This window comes from Carya illinoinensis, chromosome 10 (genome assembly GCF_018687715.1).
Source record: "Carya illinoinensis cultivar Pawnee chromosome 10, C.illinoinensisPawnee_v1, whole genome shotgun sequence".
Taxonomy (NCBI): Eukaryota; Viridiplantae; Streptophyta; class Magnoliopsida; order Fagales; family Juglandaceae; genus Carya; species Carya illinoinensis.
Genome location: NC_056761.1, coordinates 9,235,284 through 9,260,659, shown reverse-complemented (window position 1 = coordinate 9,260,659; position 25,376 = coordinate 9,235,284). Strand labels below are relative to the sequence as shown.

Here is a 25,376-nt window from a genome sequence, read left to right as displayed (position 1 = left end):
TTCACCTTCAATTCATACTTGGGGGGTTTAGGTTGTATATAGCCAGTATATAAAATATATTGAAGAGTTGTTCTACAAGATAATTAATTAAGGATCTAAATGCTTATATTTAATATTTTATATGGTCAATATTCTTAGGTTAGATGAAAATTACATAATTAAGTTTTTCGATGGATAATTATAAGTAGAGAAAAAACTAAAAAGACCAAAAACAATATGATCATTAATATTAGTTGGAAACAACATGGTCTTGTTATATATTTCATTATATATAAATTAAGCTAACTCATACATGCAGAATGTGATTTCACGTCTATATCTTACATGATCTTATTCATCATGTATATCATGTAATCTGAAAACACACCATTATTTTATGATCAAAATCCAAAACAATAAAAAAGAGAAAGAAACCCTGCCATCCAGGCCATCCTGAAAAGGATCAAGGATCAGTACTTATTAATGTCAATGCTCTTGCTTCTTCAGAAAAGTACTCTCATCGTGCATATATAAATACACACACACACACGCTGTCTCAATAGGACTTTGGCTTGCCTTTCTTGAGGAATTTACGTGGAAGGAATGCCTGGGGAAGAAACTTCTTCGTTATTCTCTTGTGAAGGTAGTGCAAAGTCCTTCTGGTGAACCAAGTGAACAAGGGTAACTGAAAAAACCCAAACAGGCAAACAGGAAGGAGTGTAACAGCATAAGTCCCAGTCAGAGTCCAAGATCTCATCTGATCAAAACGAAGTATGATTAGAAGACTCGAAGAGAAGGAAATCATTGACAGTATCGTGGAGAAGAAGAGAAAACTGAAGCCGATCATCAGCTTCTGAGGGATATCCTCGAGGAAATAGTCTTGTTCAAGTGGAGATGAAGTGATCGTGAGGAACATGACGACGGAAGTTAAGGAGCTCGCAAGAGCGATAATATCCGTGATGGTGAAGGCCATGAAGATGGGAGAGTGAAGCATTCTCGGGACGCCGGATGCGTTGGTACCTCCTGGAACGGAGTAGGCAGCTGCGAAAACAACACCGGCGACGAGGACGGCGACGGTTGAGCACGATCCAGTGGTATCCTTTAGCCACGTTTTTGCTTCCTTGAGAAGCGGAGCGTGTTGCTCTCTGAAGCGCTCCTTTGCAGTCCAACCGTCTTTGTCTCGGTGCAAGCTATAATGGGGCGGCATTATCTTTTCCACTCGCTGCTTAGAGAGTACATTTCATATTAAATGACTAAAACTCATACAAGCACTACTAAAATTATTAAAAGATCAAAATTAAAACTGCTTATTGTCTCAATCACAAACTTTAGGACTACTAAAATTAACACTCTTTCGGATGAATTAGTCGCTAATTTATCACTCCAAATTCTAAGTTTCGGACAAAAATTCTAAGAAATATAAAACCATTTGATCAGATAAAAATTAAGGTAAGGAGCTAAATTAATATTAATTACCTCCAACCATTTCAACTCATCCCTCAATTTGAAAGCAGGGCCACCGCCGCCAGCTGTTTCGTTTTCTTCACGACTGTTTTTAATGTCAGCGACCTGATGCAATATGGTGTAGCCTCGCACATTGATCCTCGAGACCAACCTACTTTTAAGAATTACGTCCATCTTCTTTAGATTCTGAAAGACTTCTAGTTGACGGTGGCTAATAGCCACGTGCAATATGTTTTCCTCATCCTTACTCAAGTGCTCAATTGCTTGAGGATGCTCTTGTAGTATCTCGTCCACTATTTCAACTATTCCTTCAGCGGCTGCAATCAGCAATGGGGTGTAAGCTTCCTGTTCTGATCCAGATCCTGATGATTTACCTTCTCCAACAGTAGCTGTAGTACTGCTGGTGCTTGATTTTCCTCCTCCTCCAACATCAATAAAAACATCATCCAAGCTATCCATACTCCCCAAGGAAAGCGTCCTGTCGTCTACTATAAAACTCTTTTCCCACGTAGTATCCATTTGCACTAGCAATTTTGTGAGTTCTAGAGCTGATTTGTGAATTCTTTTAGACTTCCAGACTTTTTCGATGGATGGCCATTCTATTTATATGTATCATGCATACATAAATATCAATATAAATATAAATATCTTAAATATCAAATTTTTTTTTTTCAGAGAAAAAAAAAAGAACCAGATTTTTTTGTTGCAAATGAGAAATTTTCATCACAAAGATATATCTTGTAATTATATTTTAGAATAGGTATCTTTCTTGAAATGAGGATATATAATACATCCTTAAACTATGTATAATATGACGCAATCTTGACTATCAAATCGTAACAAAGGAATAAGTCGAACCTTTGGCTGCAGTTCTCCACAAAGTATTATATATTCTTGAAATTGCTGCAATTTTGTGGAAATTAGACGCGCGTTAGAGACATGTTTCTAATATTAGTATATATACAGGGGTTCGAACAATATAATCATCATGTTTCTCGTTGAGGAAAAGCTATGATATATGAATGGAGGTAAATAGTCAAACAAATAAAAACTAAACCCTAGATATAATTAGGTATTCTAGCTGCATGGAACCGATCGACTATAACAATATTTATGCATTCCGCCCAATTAAAAAATCTACGTAGAAATTTATGAACCTGGACACAGGCACAAAAAGTTGTTCATTACTATTCACACGATCAATATTTAGTTTTGCATGTGCCTCAGTACTGCTTGTGTTCAATCTGTACATGCAAATGTCTATGTACAAAGTATCTCGTCAAATTTATTTATTGATACACCAAACATAATGTATTATTGATATGTAGACACAAAAGTTTACAGCTATATATATACACATACAGTACTAAGAGATATCGTGTGTAACGTGGTAATTAGTACCTATATATAGCTACCTTCATTGGGTTACGTAAATTACCTGATGGATGTGTTTTTGGTATGCGAGGGCTTTTGCTGCTTAGGCCGCAATCCAAATCGCTACCATCATCTTTATCATCCTCATCCTCGTCGTCATGATCATATAGATGGTCAGGAAGACCTTATTAATTAATCATTCACAACAAAGTTGAAGTTAATAAATACGTACGTAATTATGTCCTATTCTATGTCTAATGCATCGACATAAGAATGCTTTCAGATCAAAGTACATATAATATGGAGCCATATACAGATATAATGCAGTTGTGAAACAGTGAAAGCAAGTAACATAAGCATGGAGTCGTAGAGACGTACAATGATAGAGGAGAGTCTTGATGAAGTGGTACTCGCGGACCTTCTTGATGGAGTGGTACTTGCGGACCGAACTCATGAAAGCAAGTGGCATTTTCGCTAGTATATGAAGACAAGTAATGCCAGCCTCTGTCATTCTTTTTCCAAGTTCTTTGTCCTTTTCTAGCAACCAAACAGCGGTATCTGTATTGAAAGATATAGATCGTTATATATAGATCGCCATTATCTGCATGCATGCTATTTAATTAAGTCGAATAATAGTTTTTTCCAAGTATGTGAAGACAAGTAATGCCAGCCTCTGTCATTCTTTTTCCAAGTTCTTTGTCCTTTTCTAGCAACCAAACAGCGGTGTCTGTATTGAAAGATATAGATCGTTATATATAGATCGCCATTATCTGCATGCATGCTATTTAATTAAGTCGATTAATAGTTTTTATTAGTGGAAGAAAATAAACTCAAATATTTATGTTAATTGTGAGATCTTACGTTCGTACGTGTATGAGAGAGAGAGAGAGAGAGAGAGAGAGAGAGAGAGAGAGAGACCAAAGTGTTGGCCAATGACAGCGATATGGAGAATGGAGACGCAGTCATTCCTTTGGTAGTGATCCTTTATATTCCCAACTCTTTTAGCCAAAAACTTGAGCATTTTGGACTTTCCAAGGGCAGCAGACCTATACAGAGGAGTTTCACCAAGTTGGTTCCGATCCTCCAGTAGCTCTTTCAGGGTGGCCTGATTGTTTCCACGGGCTGTACTTTCTCGATCATCGGTCATTTGGAGTTTACTAATCAAGAGCTCTGCTGCTTCAATGTTGTCCGTGGAGGCTACCTCGTGAAGCGTAGTGTTACCGTGACAATTCTTAGACAAGGCCACTTCCGACTGCCTGGAGTTAGGTACAAGACCAAGGAAACATCGAAGCAGTTCTGTTTCTTTACTATATGCCGCAATATGAAAAGCAGTGTCCCCCTCCATTGTCAGAGGTTTAAAGATCAGTTGGGGATTTTTCTCGTAGAATTTCTTCATGGCATCCCAGTCTTCGTCCAGGAAGGCCCGGTAAGGCTTCCTCTGCTCAGAATGGACAATCCTTTCATTATCTTTCTCTACCTCTGTCTCAATCTGCAAATCTGTTCCCATCATCAACACCTCTCTCTCTCTCTCTCTCTCTCTCTCTCTCTCTCAAAGTTCTTCGGAAATGGTTGAGCTAGTCTCGCACTGGCATTATCATGCTTGCATGCGATTTATAGACGTCTATCTGCAAATAGAGTTGGATCCGGAAACGGTATCTACTTTGCTTAACTAATTATCAATGACAGCCACATGCACGACAAGTATAAAATAAAAGTCAGGTCGTCTTTTTATTTTGAGCCTTTTTCTCCATGTGCTTGAAACACATGCATGATGTTAGTAAATAAAGGTTTGGGTTAAATCCAAATTAAATGGGTATTTGGATTTATACGCTTTTACAAAAAGTTCTTTTACATAACAGTCCTAAACATTCCAAGAGATTTAATTTCTAGAGACAAAATGTTATAAAGACGAATTAAATTTCTCTTAGCCTCTATCTCAATTTGCAAATCTCTCCTCACCATCTTCACCTCTCTCCCTCTAAGTTCTTTGGAAAACGTTGAGCTAGTCTCGCATTGGCATTATCATCATGCGTTTTATAGACATCTATCTGCAAAGCGAGTTTGACCACTCTCCCTCTAAGTTCTTTGGAAAAGGTTGAGCTAGTCTCGCACAGGCATTATCATGCATGCATGCATTTTATAGATGTCTATCTGCAAAGCGAGTTGGATCTGGAAACAGTATCTACTTTGCTTAGGGCCTCGTTCAGAAATTGGATGAGATGTTTTGTTACAAGTTGAATAAAATATTATTATCATCTAATCTTTTAATATTATTTTTTTTAATTTTAAAAAATAGAATTGTTTCTTATATTTTGTGTAAAAATTTATAAAAATTATAATGATTATATGAGATGAGATGAGATATTTTAGGTTTAGATATCTAAACCAGCCATAATTATCAATGACAGCCACACGACAAGCATAAAATAAAGGTCACGTGGTCTTTAAAAGATAGGGTAAAAAGAAAGGTTGACACCTTCATCCTAAGATATTAATTTCGCTTAATCGATGAACAAAGGTCAGCATATAATCATAAAAGAAAAGAAGACTGAACTTTATTCTCTTCCATATGGTAAAAGCCAAGATTGAAACCTTTATTCTAGGAATTTTGGGGAGGAAGGTTGTTCTCAATCTTTTTACTTTGAGCCTTTTTTCCTTGTGCATGAAACACATCCATGATGTTAGTAAATAAAGGTTTGTGTTAAATCCAAATTCAATGGGTATTTGGATTTTTACGCTTTTACAAAAAGTTCTTCTACTTAACAATCCTATACATTACAAGAGATTTAATTTTTAGAGACAAAATGTTATAGAGACTAATTAAATTTCTCTCAACCTTTATCTCAATCTGCAAATCTCTCCTCACCATCTTCACCACTCTCCCTCTAAGTTCTTTAGAAAAGGTTGAGCTAGTCTCGCACTGGCATTATCATGCATGCATGCATTTTATAGATGTCTATCTGCAAAGCGAGTTGGATCTGGAAACGGTATCTACTTTGCTTAGGGCCTCGTTCAGAAATGGGATGAGATGTTTTGTTAAAAGTTGAATAAAATATTATTATCATCTAATCTTTTAATATTATTTTTTTTAATTTTAAAAAATAGAATTGTTTCTTATATTTTGTATAAAAATTTATAAAAATTATAATGATTATATCAGACGAGATGAGATATTTTAGATTTAGATATCTAAACCAGCCATAATTATCAATGACAGCCACACGACAAGCATAAAATAAAGGTCACGTCGTCTTTAAAAGATAGGGTAAAAAGAAAGGTTGACACATTCATCCTAAGATATTAATTTCGCTTAATCGATGAACAAAGGTCAGCATATAATCATAAAAGAAAAGAAGACTGAACTTTATTCTCTTCCATATGGTAAAAGCCAAGATTGAAACCTTTATTCTAGGAATTTTGGGGAGGAAGGTTGTTCTCAATCTTTTTATTTTGAGCCTTTTTTCCTTGTGCATGAAACACATGCATGATGTTAGTAAATAAAGGTTTGGGTTAAATCCAAATTCAATGGGTATTTGGATTTTTACGCTTTTACAAAAAGTTCTTCTACTTAACAATCCTATACATTACAAGAGATTTAATTTTTAGAGACAAAATGTTATAGAGACTAATTAAATTTCTCTCAACCTCTATCTCAATCTGCAAATCTCTCCTCACCATCTTCAACACTCTCCCACTAAGTTCTTTGGAAAAGGTTCAGCTAGTCTCGCACTGGCATTATCATGCATGCATGCATTTTATAGATGTCTATCTGCAAAGCGAGTTGGATCTGGAAACGGTATCTACTTTGCTTAGGGCCTCGTTCAGAAATGGGATGAGATGTTTTGTTACAAGTTGAATAAAATATTATTGCAATATAAGTTTCTAATATTATTTTTTTTTAAAATTTAAAATAGTAGAATTGTTTCTTATATTTTGTGTAAAAATTTAAAAAAATTATAATGATTACGCGAGATGAGATAAGATATTTTAGGTTTAGATATCCAAACCAGCCATAGTTATCAATGATAGCCACACAACAAGCATAAAATAAAGGTCACGTGGTCTTTAAAATATAGGGTAAAAAGAAAGGTTGACACCTTCATTCTAGGATATTAATTTAGCTTAATTCATGAACAAAGGTCAGCATATAGTCAAAAAAGGAAAGAAGACTGAACTTTATTCTCTTCCATATGGTAAAAGCCAAGATTGAAACCTTTATTCTAGGAATTTTGGGGAGGAAGGTTCTTCTCAATCTTTTTATTTTGAGCCTTTTTTCCTTGTGCATGAAACAAATGCATGATGTTAGTAAATAAAGGTTTGGGTTAAATCCAAATTCAATGGGTATTTGGATTTTTACGCTTTTACAAAAAGTTCTTCTACTTAACAATCCTATACATTACAAGAGATTTAATTTTTAGAGACAAAAAGTTATAGAGACTAATTAAATTTCTCTCAACCTCTATCTCAATCTGCAAATCTCTCCTCACCATCTTCACCACTCTCCCTCTAAGTTCTTTGGAAAAGGTTGAGCTAGTCTCGCACTGGCATTATGATGCGTGCATGCATTTTATAGATGTCTATCTACAAAGCGAGTTGGATCTGGAAACGGTATCTACTTTGCTTAGGGCCTCGTTCAGAAATGGGATGAGATGTTTTGTTAAAAGTTGAATAAAATATTATTATCATCTAATCTTTTAATATTATTTTTTTTAATTTTAAAAAATAGAATTGTTTCTTATATTTTGTGTAAAAATTTATAAAAATTATAATGATTATATCATATGAGATGAGATATTTTAGGTTTAGATATCTAAACCAGCCATAATTATCAATGACAGCCACACGACAAGCATAAAATAAAGGTCACGTGGTCTTTAAAAGATAGGGTAAAAAGAAAGGTTGACACATTCATCCTAAGATATTAATTTCGCTTAATTGATGAACAAAGGTCAGCATATAATCATAAAAGAAAAGAAGACTGAACTTTATTCTCTTCCATATGGTAAAAGCCAAGATTGAAACCTTTATTCTAGGAATTTTGGGGAGGAAGGTTGTTCTCAATCTTTTTATTTTGAGCCTTTTTTCCTTGTGCATGAAACACATGCATGATGTTAGTAAATAAAGGTTTGGGTTAAATCCAAATTCAATGGGTATTTGGATTTTTACGCTTTTACAAAAAGTTCTTCTACTTAACAATCCTATACATTACAAGAGATTTAATTTTTAGAGACAAAATGTTATAGAGACTAATTAAATTTCTCTCAACCTCTATCTCAATCTGCAAATCTCTCCTCACCATCTTCACCACTCTCCCTCTAAGTTCTTTGGAAAAGGTTGAGCTAGTCTCGCACTGGCATTATCATGCATGCATGCATTTTATAGATGTCTATCTGCAAAGCGAGTTGGATCTGGAAACGGTATCTACTTTGCTTAGGGCCTCGTTCAGAAATGGGATGAGATGTTTTGTTACAAGTTGAATAAAATATTATTGCAATGTAAGTTTCTAATATTATTTTTTTTAAATTTAAAAAAGTAGAATTGTTTCTTATATTTTGTGTAAAAATTTATAAAAATTATAATGATTATGCGAGATGAGATGGGATATTTTAGGTTTAGATATCCAAACCAGCCATAGTTATGAATGACAGTCACACAACAAGCATAAAATAAAGGTCACGTGGTCTTCAAAATATAGGGTAAAAAGAAAGGTTGACACCTTCATTCTAGGATATTAATTTAGCGTAATCGATGAACAAAGGTCAACATATAGTCATAAAAGAAAAGAAGACTGAACTTTATTCTCTTCCATATGGTGAAAGCCAAGATTGAAACCTTTATTCTAGGAATTTTGGGGAGGAAGGTTGTTCTGAATCTTTTTATTTTGAGCCTTTTTTCCTTGTGCATGAAATACTTGCATGATGTTTGTAAATAAAGGTTTGGGTTAAATCCAAATTCAATGGGTATTAGGATTTTTACGCTTTTACAAAAAGTTCTTCTACTTAACAATCCTATACATTACAAGAGATTTAATTTTTAGAGATAAAATGTTATAGAGACTAATTAAATTTCTCTCAACCTCTATCTCAATCTGCAAATCTCTCCTCACAATCTTCACCACTCACCGTCTAAGTTCTTTGGAAAAGGTTGAGCTAGTCTCGCCCAGGCATTATCATGCATGCATGCATTTTATCGATATCTATCTGCAAAGCGAGTTGGATCTGGAAACGGTATCTACTTTGCTTAGGGCCTAGTTCAGAAATGAGATGAGATGTTTTGTTAAAAGTTGAATAAAATATTATTTTAATATTATTTTTGTTTTAAAATTTAAAAAAGTGAAATTGTTTCTTATATTTTGTCTAAAAATTTATAAAAATTATCATGATTATATAAGATGAGATGAGATATTTTAGGTTTAGATATCCAAACCAGCCATAATTATCAATGACAGCCACACGACAAGCATAAAATAAAGGCCACGTGGTCTTTAAAATATAGGGTAAAAAGAAAGGTTAACACCTTCATTCTAGGATGTTAATTTAGCGTAATCGATGAACAAAGGTCAACATATAGTCATAAAAGAAAAGAAGACCGAACTTTATTCTCTTCCATATGGTAAAAGCCAAGATTGAAACCTTTATTCCAGGAATTTTAGGGAGGAAGGTTGTTCTGAATCTTTTTATTTTGAGCCTTTTTTCCTTGTGCATGAAACACATGCATGATGTTAGTAAATAAAGGTTTGGGTTAAATCCAAATTCAATGGGTATTTGGATTTTTACGCTTTTACAAAAAGTTCTTCTACTTAACAATCCTATACATTACAAGAGATTTAATTTTTAGAGACAAAATGTTATAGAGATGAATAAAATTTCTCTCAGCCTCTATCTCAATCTGCAAATCTCTCCTCACCATCTTCACCACTCTCCCTCTAAGTTCTATGGAAAAGGTTGAGCTTGTCTCGCACTGGCATTATCATGCATGCATGCATTTTATAGATGTCTATCTGCAAAGCGAGTTGGATCTGGAAACGGTATCTACTTTGCTTAGGGCCTCGTTCAGAAATGGGATGGGATGTTTTGTTACAAGTTGAATAAAATATTATTGCAATATAAGTTTCTAATATTATTTTTTTAAAATTTAAAAAAGTAGAATTGTTTCTTATATTTTGTGTAAAAATTTATAAAAATTATAATGATTATACGAAATGAGATGAGATATTTTAGATTTAGATATCCAAACCAGCCATTGTTATCAATGACAGCCACACAACAAGCATAAAATAAAGGCCACATGGTCTTTAAAATATAGGGTAAAAAGAAAGGTTGACACCTTCATTCTAGGATATTAATTTAGCTTAATCGATGAACAAAGGTCAGCATATAGTCAAAAAAGAAAAGAAGGCATAACTTTATTCTCTTCCATATGGTAAAAGCCAAGATTGAAACCTTTATTCTAGGAATTTTGGGGAGGAAGGTTGTTCTGAATCTTTTTATTTTGACCCTTTTTTCCTGGTGCGTGAAACACATGCATGATGTTAGTAAATAAAGGTTTGGGTTAAATCCATATTCAATGGGTATTTGGATTTTTACGCTTTTACAAAAAGTTCTTCTACTTAACAATCCTATACATTACAAGAGATTTAATTTTTAGAGACAAAATGTTATAGAGACTAATTAAATTTCTCTCAACGTCTATCTCAATTTGCAAATCTCTCCTCACTATCTTCACCTCTCTCCCTCTAAGTTCTTTGGAAAAGGTTGAGCTAGTCTCGCGTTGGCATTATCATGCATGCATGCATTTTATAGACATCTAACTGCAAAGCGAGTTGGATTCGGAAACGGTATTTACTTTGCTTAGGGCCTCGTTCGGAAATGAGAAGAGATGTTTTGTTAAAAGTTGAATAGAATATTATTATCAACTAATCTTTTAATATTATTATTTTTTTTAATTTTAAAAAGTAGAATTGTTCCTTATAACTTGTGTAAAAATTTATAAAAATTATAATGATTATATCAGATGAGATGAGATATTTTAGGTTTAGATATCTAAACCAGCCATAATTATCAATGACAGCCACACGACAAGCATAAAATAAAGGTCACGTGGTCTTTAAAATATAGGGTAAAGAGAAAGGTTGACACCTTCATTCTAAGATATTAATTTAGCGTAATCGATGAACAAAGGTCAACATATAGTCATAAAAGAAAATAAGACTGAACTTTATTCTGTTCCATATGGTAAAAGCCAAGATTGAAACCTTTATTCTAGGAATTTTAGGGAGGAAGGTTGTTCTGAATCTTTTTATTTTGAGCCTTTTTTCCTTGTGCACGAAACACATGCATGATGTTAGTAAATAAAGGTTTGGGTTAAATCCAAATTCAATGGGTATTTGGATTTTAACGCTTTTACAAAAAGTTCTTCAACATAACAATCCTATACATTACAAGAGATTTAATTTTTAGAGACAAAATGTTATAGAGACCAATTAAATTTCTCTCAACCTCTATCTCAATCTGCAAATCTCTCCTCACAATCTTCACCACTCACCGTCTAAGTTCTTTGGAAAAGGTTGAGCTAGTCTCGCCCAGGCATTATCATGCATGCATGCATTTTATCGATATCTATCTGCAAAGCGAGTTGGATCTGGAAACGGTATCTACTTTGCTTAGGGCCTAGTTCAGAAATGAGATGAGATGTTTTGTTAAAAGTTGAATAAAATATTATTTTAATATTATTTTTGTTTTAAAATTTAAAAAAGTGAAATTGTTTCTTATATTTTGTCTAAAAATTTATAAAAATTATCATGATTATATAAGATGAGATGAGATATTTTAGGTTTAGATATCCAAACCAGCCATAATTATCAATGACAGCCACACGACAAGCATAAAATAAAGGCCACGTGGTCTTTAAAATATAGGGTAAAAAGAAAGGTTAACACCTTCATTCTAGGATGTTAATTTAGCGTAATCGATGAACAAAGGTCAACATATAGTCATAAAATAAAAGAAGACCGAACTTTATTCTCTTCCATATGGTAAAAGCCAAGATTGAAACCTTTATTCCAGGAATTTTAGGGAGGAAGGTTGTTCTGAATCTTTTTATTTTGAGCCTTTTTTCCTTGTGCATGAAACACATGCATGATGTTAGTAAATAAAGGTTTGGGTTAAATCCAAATTCAATGGGTATTTGGATTTTTACGCTTTTACAAAAAGTTCTTCTACTTAACAATCCTATACATTACAAGAGATTTAATTTTTAGAGACAAAATGTTATAGAGATGAATAAAATTTCTCTCAGCCTCTATCTCAATCTGCAAATCTCTCCTCACCATCTTCACCACTCTCCCTCTAAGTTCTATGGAAAAGGTTGAGCTTGTCTCGCACTGGCATTATCATGCATGCATGCATTTTATAGATGTCTATCTGCAAAGCGAGTTGGATCTGGAAACGGTATCTACTTTGCTTAGGGCCTCGTTCAGAAATGGGATGGGATGTTTTGTTACAAGTTGAATAAAATATTATTGCAATATAAGTTTCTAATATTATTTTTTTAAAATTTAAAAAAGTAGAATTGTTTCTTATATTTTGTGTAAAAATTTATAAAAATTATAATGATTATACGAAATGAGATGAGATATTTTAGATTTAGATATCCAAACCAGCCATTGTTATCAATGACAGCCACACAACAAGCATAAAATAAAGGCCACATGGTCTTTAAAATATAGGGTAAAAAGAAAGGTTGACACCTTCATTCTAGGATATTAATTTAGCTTAATCGATGAACAAAGGTCAGCATATAGTCAAAAAAGAAAAGAAGGCATAACTTTATTCTCTTCCATATGGTAAAAGCCAAGATTGAAACCTTTATTCTAGGAATTTTGGGGAGGAAGGTTGTTCTGAATCTTTTTATTTTGACCCTTTTTTCCTGGTGCGTGAAACACATGCATGATGTTAGTAAATAAAGGTTTGGGTTAAATCCATATTCAATGGGTATTTGGATTTTTACGCTTTTACAAAAAGTTCTTCTACTTAACAATCCTATACATTACAAGAGATTTAATTTTTAGAGACAAAATGTTATAGAGACTAATTAAATTTCTCTCAACGTCTATCTCAATTTGCAAATCTCTCCTCACTATCTTCACCTCTCTCCCTCTAAGTTCTTTGGAAAAGGTTGAGCTAGTCTCGCGTTGGCATTATCATGCATGCATGCGTTTTATAGACATCTAACTGCAAAGCGAGTTGGATTCGGAAACGGTATTTACTTTGCTTAGGGCCTCGTTCGGAAATGAGAAGAGATGTTTTGTTAAAAGTTGAATAGAATATTATTATCAACTAATCTTTTAATATTATTATTTTTTTTAATTTTAAAAAGTAGAATTGTTCCTTATAATTTGTGTAAAAATTTATAAAAATTATAATGATTATATCAGATGAGATGAGATATTTTAGGTTTAGATATCTAAACCAGCCATAATTATCAATGACAGCCACACGACAAGCATAAAATAAAGGTCACGTGGTCTTTAAAATATAGGGTAAAGAGAAAGGTTGACACCTTCATTCTAAGATATTAATTTAGCGTAATCGATGAACAAAGGTCAACATATAGTCATAAAAGAAAATAAGACTGAACTTTATTCTGTTCCATATGGTAAAAGCCAAGATTGAAACCTTTATTCTAGGAATTTTAGGGAGGAAGGTTGTTCTGAATCTTTTTATTTTGAGCCTTTTTTCCTTGTGCACGAAACACATGCATGATGTTAGTAAATAAAGGTTTGGGTTAAATCCAAATTCAATGGGTATTTGGATTTTAACGCTTTTACAAAAAGTTCTTCAACATAACAATCCTATACATTACAAGAGATTTAATTTTTAGAGACAAAATGTTATAGAGACCAATTAAATTTCTCTCAACCTCTATCTCAATCTGCAAATCTCTCCTCACCATCTTCACCACTCTCCCTCTAAGTTCTTTGGAAAAGGTTGAGCTAGTCTCGCACTGGCATTATCATGCATGCACGCATTTTATAGATATCTATCTGCAAAGCGAGTTGGATCTGGAAACGGTATCTAGTTTGCTTAGGGTCTCGTTCAGAAATGAGATGAGATGTTTTGTTAAAAGTTGAATAAAATATTATTATAACATAAGTTTTTAATATTATTTTTGTTTTAAAATTTAAAAAAGTAGAATTGTTTCTTATATTTTGTGTAAAAATTTATAAAAATTATAATGATTATATAAGATGAGATGAGATATTTTAGGTTTAGATATCCAAACCAGCCAGCCATAATTATCAATGACAGCCACACGACAAGCATAAAATAAATGTCACGTGGTCTTTAAAATATAGGGTAATTAGAAAGGTCAACACCTTCATTCTAGGATATTAATTTAGCGTAATCAATGAACAAAGGTCAGCATACAGTTATAAAGAAAATAAGACTGAACCTTATTCTCTTCCATATGGTAAAAGCCAAGATTGAAACCTTTATTCCAGGAATTTTGGGGAGGAAGGTTGTTCTGAATCTTTCTATTTTGAGCATTTTTTCCTTGTGCATAAAACACTTGCATGATGTTAGTAAATAAAGGTTTGGGTTAAATCCAAATTCAATGGGTATTTGGATTTTTATGCTTTTACAAAAAGTTCTTCTACTTAACAATCCTATACATTACAAGAGATTTTATTTTTAGAGACTAATTAAATTTCTCTCACCCTCTATCTCAATCGGCAAATCTGTCCTCACCATCTTCACCACTCTCCGTCTAAGTTCCTTGGAAAAGGTTGAGCTAGTCTCGCACTAGCATTATTATGCATGCATGCATTTTATAGATATCTATCTGCAAAGCGAGTTGGATCTGGAAACGGTATCTAGTTTGCTTAGTGCCTCGTTCAGAAAGGAGATGAGATGTTTTGTTAAGAGTTGAATAAAATATTATTATAATATAAGTTTTTAATATGATTTTTGTTTTAAAATTTAAAAAGTAGAATTGTTTCTTATATTTTGTGTAAAAATTTATAAAAATTATAATGATTATGCAAGATGAGATGAGATATTTTAGGTTTAGATATCCAAACCAGCCATAATTATCAATGACAGCCACACGACAAGCATAAAATAAAGGACACCTGGTCTTTAAAATATAGGGTAATAAGAAATGTCAACACCTTCATTCTAGGATATTAATTTAGCGTAATCGATGAACAAAGGTCAACATATAGTCATAAAAGAAAAGAAGACTGAACTTTATCCTCATCCATATGGTAAAAGCCAAGATTGAAACCTTTATTCTTGGAATTTTGGGGAGGAAGCTTGTTCTGAATCTTTTTATTTTGAGCCTTTTTTCCTTGTGCACATGCATGATGTTAGAAAATAAAGGTTTGGGTTAAATACAAATTCAATGGGTATTTGGATTTTTACGCTTTTACAAAAAGTTCTTCTACTTAACAATCCTATACATTACAAGAGATTTAATTTGTAGAGACAAAATATTATAGAGACTAATTAAATTTCTCTCAACCTCTATCTCAATCGGCAAATCTCTCCTCACCATCTTCAACACTCTCGATCTAAGTTCTTTGGAAAAGGTTGAGCTAGTCTCGCACTGGCATTATCACGCATGCATGCATTTTATAGATGTCTATCTGCAAAGCGAGTTGGATTTGGAAACGGTATCTACTTTGCTTAGGGCCTCGTTCAGAAATGGGATGAGATGCTTTGTTACAAGTTGAATAAAATATTATTGCAATATAAGTTTCTAATATTATTTTTTTTAAATTTACAAAAGTATAATTGTTTCTTATATTTTGTCTAAAAATTTATAAAAATTATAATGATTATACGAGATGAGATGAGATATTTTAGGTTTAGATATCCAAACCAGCCATAGTTAGCAATGACAGCCAGACAACAAGCATAAAATAAAGGCCACGTGGACTTTAAAATATAGGGTAAAAAGAAAGGTTGACACCTTCATTCTAGGATATTAATTTAGCTTAATCGATGAACAAAGGTCAGCATATAGTCATAAAAGAAAAGAAGACTGAACTTTATTCTGTTCCATATGGTAAAAGCCAAGATTGAAAACTTTATTCTAGGAATTTTGGGGAGGAAGGTTGTTCTCAATCTTTTTATTTTGAGCCTTTTTTCCTTGTGCATGAAACACATGCATGATGTTAGTAAATAAAGGTTTGGGTTAAATCCAAATTCAATGGGTATTTGGATTTTTACGCTTTTACAAAAAGTTCTTCTACTTAACAATCCTATACATTACAAGAGATTTAATTTTTAGAGACAAAATGTTATAGAGACTAATTAAATTTCTCTCAACCTCTATCTCAATCTGCAAATCTCTCCTCACCATCTTCACCACTCTCCCTCTAAGTTCTTTGGAAAAGGTTGAGCTAGTCTCGCACTGGCATTATCATGCATGCATGCATTTTATAGATATATATCTGCAAAACGAGTTGGATCTGGAAACGGTATCTACTTTGCTTAGGGCCTAGTTCAGAAATGAGATGAGATGTTTTGTTAAAAGTTGAATAAAATATTATTATAATATAAGTTTTTAATATTATTTTTGTTTTAAAATTTACAAAAGTGGAATTGTTTCTTATATTTTGTCTAAAAAGTTATAAAAATTATAATGATTATATAAGATGAGATGAGATATTTTAGGTTTAGATATCCAAACCAGCCATAATTATCAAAGACAGCCACACGACAAGCATAAAATAAAGGTCACCTGGTCTTTAAAACATAGGGTGAAATGAAAGGTTGAGACCTTCATTCTAGGACATTAATTTAGCTTAATCGATGAACAAAGGTCAGCATATAGTCATAAAAGAAAAGATGACTGAACTTTATTCTCTTCCATATTGTAAAAGCCAAGATTGAAACGTTTATTCTTGGAATTTTGGGGAGGAAGCTTGTTCTGAATCTTTTTATTTTGAGCCTTTTTTCATTGTGCATGAAACACATGCATGATGTTAGTAAATAAAGGTTTGGGTTAAATCCAAATTCAACGGGTATTTGGATTTTTACGCTTTTACAAAAAGTTCTTCTACTTAACAATCCTATACATTAGAAGAGATTTAATTTTTGGAGACAAAATGTTATAGAGACTAATTAAATTTCTCTCAACCTCTATCTCAATCTGCAAATCTCTCCTCACCAGCCATCTTCACCACTCTCCCTATAAGTTCTTTGGAAAAGGTTGAGCTAGTCTCGCACTGGCATTATCATGCATGCATGCATTTTATAGATGTCTATCTGCGAAGTGAGTTGGATCTGGAAACGGTATCTACTTTGCTTAGGGCCTCGTTCAGAAATGAGATGAGATGTTTTGTTAAAAGTTGAATAAAATATTATTATAATATAAGTTTTTAATATTATTTTTGTTTTAAAATTTAAAAAAGTAGAATTGTTTCTAATACTTTGTGTTAAAATTTATAAAAATTATAATGATTGTATAGGATGAGATGAGATATTTTAGGTTTAGATATCCAAACCAACCATAATTATCAATGACAGCCACACGACAAGCATAAAATAAAGGTCACGTGGTCTTTAAAATATAGGGTAAAAAGAATGGTTGACACCTTCATTCTAGGATGTTAATTTAGCGTAATCGATGAACAAAGGTCAACATATAGTCATAAAAGAAAAGAAGACCGAACTTTATTCTCTTCCATATGGTAAAAGCCAAGATTGAAACCTTTATTCTAGGAATTTTAGGGAGGAAGGTTGTTCTGAATCTTTTTATTTTGAGCCTTTTTTCCTTGTGCATGAAACACATGCATGATGTTAGTAAATAAAGGTTTGGGTTAAATCCAAATTCAATGTGTATTTGGATTTTTACGCTTTTACAAAAAGTTCTTCTACTTAACAATCCTATACATTACAAGAGATTTAATTTTTAGAGACAAAATGTTATAGAGATGAATAAAATTTCTCTCAGCCTCTATCTCAATCTGCAAATCTCTCCTCACCATCTTCACCACTCTCCCTCTAAGTTCTATGGAAAAGGTTGAGCTAGTCTCGCACTGGCATTATCATGCATGCATGCATTTTATAGATGTCTATCTGCAAAGCGAGTTGGATCTGGAAACGGTATCTACTTTGCTTAGGGCCTCGTTCAGAAATGGGATGGGATGTTTTGTTACAAGTTGAATAAAATATTATTGCAATATAAGTTTCTAATATTATTTTTTTAAAATTTAAAAAAGTAGAATTGTTTCTTATCTTTTGTGTAAAAATTTATAAAAATTATAATGATTATACGAAATGAGATGAGATATTTTAGGTTTAGATATCCAAACCAGCCATTGTTATCAATGACAGCCACACAACAAGCATAAAATAAAGGCCACATGGTCTTTAAAATATAGGGTAAAAAGAAAGGTTGACACCTTCATTCTAGGATATTAATTTAGCTTAATCGATGAACAAAGGTCAGCATATAGTCAAAAAAGAAAAGAAGGCATAACTTTATTCTCTTCCATATGGTAAAAGCCAAGATTGAAACCTTTATTCTAGGAATTTTGGGGAGGAAGGTTGTTCTGAATCTTTTTATTTTGACCCTTTTTTCCTTGTGCGTGAAACACATGCATGATGTTAGTAAATAAAGGTTTGGGTTAAATCCATATTCAATGGGTATTTGGATTTTTACGCTTTTACAAAAAGTTCTTCTACTTAACAATCCTATACATTACAAGAGATTTAATTTTTAGAGACAAAATGTTATAGAGACTAATTAAATTTCTCTCAACGTCTATCTCAATTTGCAAATCTCTCCTCACCATCTTCACCTCTCTCCCTCTAAGTTCTTTGGAAAAGGTTGAGCCAGTCTCGCGTTGGCAGTATCATGCATGCATGCGTTTTATAGACATCTAACTGCAAAGCGAGTTGTATTCGGAAACGGTATTTACTTTGCTTAGGGCCTCGTTCGGAAATGAGAAGAGATGTTTTGTTAAAAGATGAATAGAATATTATTATCAACTAATCTTTTAATATTATTATTTTTTTTAATTTTAAAAAGTAGAATTGTTTCTTATATTTTGTGTAAAAATTTATAAAAATTATAATGATTATATCAGATGAGATGAGATATTTTAGGTTTAGATATCTAAACCAGCCATAATTATCAATGACAGCCACACGACAAGCATAAAATAAAGGTCACGTGGTCTTTAAAATATAGGGTAAAGAGAAAGGTTGACACCTTCATTCTAAGATATTAATTTAGCGTAATCGATGAACAAAGGTCAACATATAGTCATAAAAGAAAAAAAGACTGAACTTTATTCCCTTACATATGGTAAAAGCCAAGATTGAAACCTTTATTCTAGGAATTTTAGGGAGGAAGGTTGTTCTGAATCTTTTTATTTTGAGCCTTTTTTCCTTGTGCATGAAACACATGCATGATGTTAGTAAATAAAGGTTTGGGTTAAATCCAAATTCAATGGGTATTTGGATTTTAACGCTTTTACAAAAAGTTCTTCAACATAACAATCCTATACATTACAAGAGATTTAATTTTTAGAGACAAAATGTTATAGAGACCAATTAAATTTCTCTCAACCTCTATCTCAATCTGCAAATCTCTCCTCACCATCTTCACCACTCTCCCTCTAAGTTCTTTGGAAAAGGTTGAGCTAGTCTCGCACTGGCATTATCATGCATGCACGCATTTTATAGATATCTATCTGCAAAGCGAGTTGGATCTGGAAACGGTATCTAGTTTGCTTAGGGTCTCGTTCAGAAATGAGATGAGATGTTTTGTTAAAAGTTGAATAAAATATTATTATAACATAAGTTTTTAATATTATTTTTGTTTTAAAATTTAAAAAAGTAGAATTGTTTCTTATATTTTGTGTAAAAATTTATAAAAATTATAATGATTATATAAGATGAGTTGAGATATTTTAGGTTTAGATATCCAAACCAGCCAGCCATAATTATCAATGACAGCCACACGACAAGCATAAAATAAAGGTCACGTGGTCTTTAAAATATAGGGTAATAAGAAAGGTCAACACCTTCATTCTAGGATATTAATTTAGCGTAATCAATGAACAAAGGTCAGCATACAGTTATAAAGAAAATAAGACTGAACCTTATTCTCTTCCATATGGTAAAAGCCAAGATTGAAACCTTTATTCCAGGAATTTTGGGGAGGAAGGTTGTTCTCAATCTTTCTATTTTGAGCATTTTTTCCTTGTGCATAAAACACTTGCATGATGTTAGTAAATAAAGGTTTGGGTTAAATCCAAATTCAATGGGTATTTGGATTTTTACGCTTTTACAAAAAGTTCTTCTACTTAACAATCCTATACATTACAAGAGATTTTATTTTTAGAGACAAAATGTTATAGAGACTAATTAAATTTCTCTCAACCTCTATCTCAATCGGCAAATCTGTCCTCACCATCTTCACCACTCTCCGTCTAAGTTCTTTGGAAAAGGTTGAGCTAGTCTCGCACTAGCATTATTATGCATGCATGCATTTTATAGATATCTATCTGCAAAGCGAGTTGGATCTGGAAATGGTATCTAGTTTGCTTAGTGCCTCGTTCAGAAAGGAGATGAGATGTTTTGTTAAGAGTTGAATAAAATATTATTATAATATGAGTTTTTAATATGATTTTTGTTTTAAAATTTAAAAAGTAGAATTGTTTCTTATATTTTGTGTAAGAATTTATAAAAATTATAATGATTATACAAGATGAGATGAGATATTTTAGGTTTAGATATCCAAACCAGCCATAATTATCAATGACAGCCACACGACAAGCATAAAATAAAGGTCACCTGGTCTTTAAAATATAGGGTAATAAGAAAGGTCAACACCTTCATTCTAGGATATTAATTTAGCGTAATCGATGAACAAAGGTCAACATATAGTCATAAAAGAAAAGAAGACTGAACTTTATCCTCATCCATATGGTGAAAGCCAAGATTGAAACCTTTATTCTTGGAATTTTGGGGAGGAAGCTTGTTCTGATTCTTTTTATTTTGAGCCTTTTTTCCTTGTGCACATGCATGATGTTAGTAAATAAAGGTTTGGGTTAAATACAAATTCAATGGGTATTTGGATTTTTACGCTTTTACAAAAAGTTCTTCTACTTAACAATCCTATACATTACAAGAGATTTAATTTGTAGAGACAAAATCTTATAGAGACTAATTAAATTTCTCTCAACCTCTATCTCATCGGCAAATCTCTCCTCACCATCTTCAACACTCTCGATCTAAGTTCTTTGGAAAAGGTTGTGCTAGTCTCGCACTGGCATTATCACGCATGCATGCATTTTATAGATGTCTATCTGCAAAGCGAGTTGGATTTGGAAACGGTATCTACTTTGCTTAGGAACTCGTTCAGAAATGGGTTGAGATGCTTTGTTACAAGTTGAATAAAATATTATTGCAATATAAGTTTCTAATATTATTTTTTTTAAAATTTACAAAAGTAGAATTGTTTCTTATATTTTGTCTAAAAATTTATAAAAATTATAATGATTATACGAGATGAGATGAGATATTTTAGGTTTAGATATCCAAACCAGCCATAGTTATCAATCACAGCCACACAACAAGCATAAAATAAAGGCCACGTGGACTTTAAAATATAGGGTAAAAAGAAAGGTTGACACCTTCATTCTAGGATATTAATTTAGCTTAATCGATGAACAAAGGTCAGCATATAGTCATAAAAGAAAAGAAGACTGAACTTTATTCTGTTCCATATGGTAAAAGCCAAGATTGAAAACTTTATTCTAGGAATTTTGGGGAGGAAGGTTGTTCTCAATCTTTTTATTTTGAGCCTTTTTTCCTTGTGCATGAAACACATGCATGATGTTAGTAAATAAAGGTTTGGGTTAAATGCAAATTCAATGGGTATTTGGATTTTTACGCTTTTACAAAAAGTTCTTCTACTTAACAATCCTATACATTACAAGAGATTTAATTTTTAGAGACAAAATGTTATAGAGACTAATTAAATTTCTCTCAACCTCTATCTCAATCTGCAAATCTCTCCTCACCATCTTCACCACTCTCCCTCTAAGTTCTTTGGAAAAGGTTGAGCTAGTCTCGCACTGGCATTATCATGCATGCATGCATTTTATAGATATATATCTGCAAAACGAGTTGGATCTGGAAACGGTATCTACTTTGCTTAGGGCCTAGTTCAGAAATGAGATGAGATGTTTTGTTAAAAGTTGAATAAAATATTATTATAATATAAGTTTTTAATATTATTTTTGTTTTAAAATTTACAAAAGTGGAATTGTTTCTTATATTTTGTCTAAAAAGTTATAAAAATTATAATAATTATATAAGATGAGATGAGATATTTTAGGTTTAGATATCCAAACCAGCCATAATTATCAATGACAGCCACACGACAAGCATAAAATAAAGGTCACCTGGTCTTTAAAACATAGGGTGAAATGAAAGGTTGAGACCTTCATTCTAGGACATTAATTTAGCTTAATCGATGAACAAAGGTCAGCATATAGTCATAAAAGAAAAGATGACTGAACTTTATTCTCTTCCATATGGTAAAAGCCAAGATTGAAACGTTTATTCTTGGAATTTTGGGGAGGAAGCTTCTTCTGAATCTTTTTATTTTGAGCCTTTTTTCCTTGTGCATGAAACACATGCATGATGTTAGTAAATAAAGGTTTGGGTTAAATCCAAATTCAATGGGTATTTGGATTTTTACGCTTTTACAAAAAGTTCTTCTACTTAACAATCCTATACATTAGAAGAGATTTAATTTTTAGAGACAAAATATTATAGAGACTAATTAAATTTCTCTCAACCTCTATCTCAATCTGCAAATCTCTCCTCACCAGCCATCTTCACCACTCTCCCTCTAAGTTCTTTCGAAAAGGTTGAGCTAGTCTCGCACTGGCATTATCATGCATGCATGCATTTTATAGATGTCTATCTGCGAAGCGAGTTGGATCTGGAAACGGTATCTACTTTGCTTAGGGCCTCGTTCAGAAATGAGATGAGATGTTTTGTTAAAAGTTGAATAAAATATTATTATAATATAAGTTTTTAATATTATTTTTGTTTTAAAATTTAAAAAAGTAGAATTGTTTCTAATACTTTGTGTTAAAATTTATAAAAATTATAATGATTGTATAAGATGAGATGAGATATTTTAGGTTTAGATATCCAAACCAACCATAATTATCAATGACAGCCACACGACAAGCATAAAATAAAGGTCACGTGGTCTTTAAAATATAGGGTAAAAATAATGGTTGACACCTTCATTTTAGGATATTAATTTCGCTTAATCGATGAATAAAGGTCAGCATATAATCATAAAAGGAAAGAAGAATGAACTTTATTCTCTTCCATATGATAAAAGCCAAGATTGAAACCTTTATTCTAGGAATTTTGGGGAGGAAGGTTGTTCTGAATCTTTTTATTTTGAGCCTTTTTTCCTTGTGCCTGAAACACACGCATGATGTTAGTAAATAAAGGTTTGGGTTAAATCCAAACTGAATGGGTATTTGGATTTTTACGCTTTTACAAAAAGTTCTTCGGCTTAACAATCCTATACATTACAAGAGATTTAATTTTTAGAGACAAAATGTTATAGAGACTAATTAAATTTCTCTCAACCTCTATCTCAATCGGCAAATCTCTCCTTACCAACTTCCCCACACTCGCACGAAGTTCTTTGGAAAACGTTGAGCTAGTCTCGCACTGGCATTATCATGCATGCATGCATTTTATAGATGTCTATCTGCAAAGCGAGTTGGATCTGGAAACGGTATCTACTTTGCTTAGGGCTCGTTCAGAGATGAGATGAGATGTTTTATTAAGAGTTAAAAAAATATTATTATAATATAAGTTTTTAATATTATTTTTGTTTTAAAATCTAAAAAAGTAGAGTTGTTTCTTATATTTTGTGTAAAAATCTATAAAAATTATAATGATTATATGAGATGAGATGAGATATTTTAGGTTTAGATATCCAAACCAGCCATAATTATCAATGACAGCCACACGACAAGCATAAAATAAAGGTCACGTGGTCTTTAAAATATAGGGTAATAAGAAAGGTCAACACCTTCAATATTCTAGGATATTAAGTTCGCTTAATCTATGAACAAAGGTCAGCATATAATCATAAAAGAAAAGAAGACTGAACTTTATTCTCTTAGATATGGTAAAAGCCAAGATTGAAAGCTTTATTCTAGGAACATTGGGGAGGAAGGTTGTTCTGAATCTTTTTATTTTGAGCCTTTTTTCCTTGTGCCTGAAACACATGCATGATGTTAGTAAATTAAGGTTTGGGTTAAATCCAAATTCAATGGGTATTTGGATTTTTACGCTTTGACAAAAAGTTCTTCTACTCAACAATCCTATACATTACCAGAGATTTAATTTTTAGAGACAAAATCTTCAAGAGACTAATTAAATTTCTCTCAACCTCTATCTCAATCTACAAATCTCTCCTCACCATCTTCACCACTCTCCCTCTAAGTTCTTTGGAAAAGCTTGAGCTAGTCTCGCACTGGCATTATCATGCATGCATGCATTTTATAGATGTCTATCTGCGAAGCGAGTTGGATCTGGAAACGGTATCGACTTTGCTTAGGGCCTCGTTCAGAAATGAGATGAGATGTTTTGTTAAAAGTTGAATAAAATATTATTATGATATAAGTTTTTAACATTATTTTTGTTTTAAAATCTAAAAAAGTAGAATTGTTTCTTTTATTTTGTGTAAAAATCTATAAAAATTATAATGATTATATGAGATCAGATGAGATGTTTTTGGTTTAGATATCCAAACCAGCCATAATTATCAATGACAGCCACAGGACAAGCATAAAATAAAGGTCACGTGGTCTTTAAAATATAGGGTAAAAAGAATGGTTGACACCTTCAATATTCTAGGATATTAAGTTCGCTTAATCTATGAACAAAGGTCAGCATATAATCATAAAAGGAAAGAAGGCTGAACTTTATTCTCTTAGATATGGTAAAAGCCAAGATTGAAAGCTTTATTCTAGGAACATTGGGGAGGAAGGTTGTTCTGAATCTTTTTATTTTGAGCCTTTTTTCCTTGTGCCTGAAACACATGCATGATGTTAGTAAATTAAGGTTTGGGTTAAATCCAAATTCAATGGGTATTTGGATTTTTACGCTTTGACAAAAAGTTCTTCTACTCAACAATCCTATACATTACCAGAGATTTAATTTTTAGAGACAAAATCTTAAAGAGACTAATTAAATTTCTCTCAACCTCTATCTCAATCTGCAAATCTCTCCTCACCATCTTCACCACTCTCCCTCTAAGTTCTTTGGAAAAGGTTGAGCTAGTCTCGCACTGGCATTATCATGCATACATGCATTTTATAGATGTCTATCTGCAAAGCGAGTTGGATCTGGAAACGGTATCTACTTTGCTTAGGGCTCGTTCAGAGATGAGATGAGATGTTTTATTAAGAGTTAAAAAAATATTATTATAATATAAGTTTTTAATATTATTTTTGTTTTAAAATCTAAAAAAGTAGAGTTGTTTCT

General features: G+C 32.4%; 1 protein-coding gene across 1 annotated transcript; it reads right to left on the bottom strand.

Moving 5' to 3' along the window:
- Positions 1-229: 229 nt before the first annotated feature.
- Positions 230-4,906, bottom strand: LOC122278323. Its single transcript, XM_043088512.1, has 6 exons — positions 3,736-4,906; positions 3,196-3,375; positions 2,882-3,001; positions 2,302-2,346; positions 1,456-2,042; positions 230-1,201 (listed from the first exon to the last, which is right to left on the bottom strand). The coding sequence occupies exons 1-6, from the start codon at positions 4,325-4,327 to the stop codon at positions 536-538; spliced, it is 2,190 nt and encodes a 729-aa protein (XP_042944446.1). The 5' UTR covers positions 4,328-4,906; the 3' UTR covers positions 230-535.
- Positions 4,907-25,376: the final 20,470 nt, after the last annotated feature.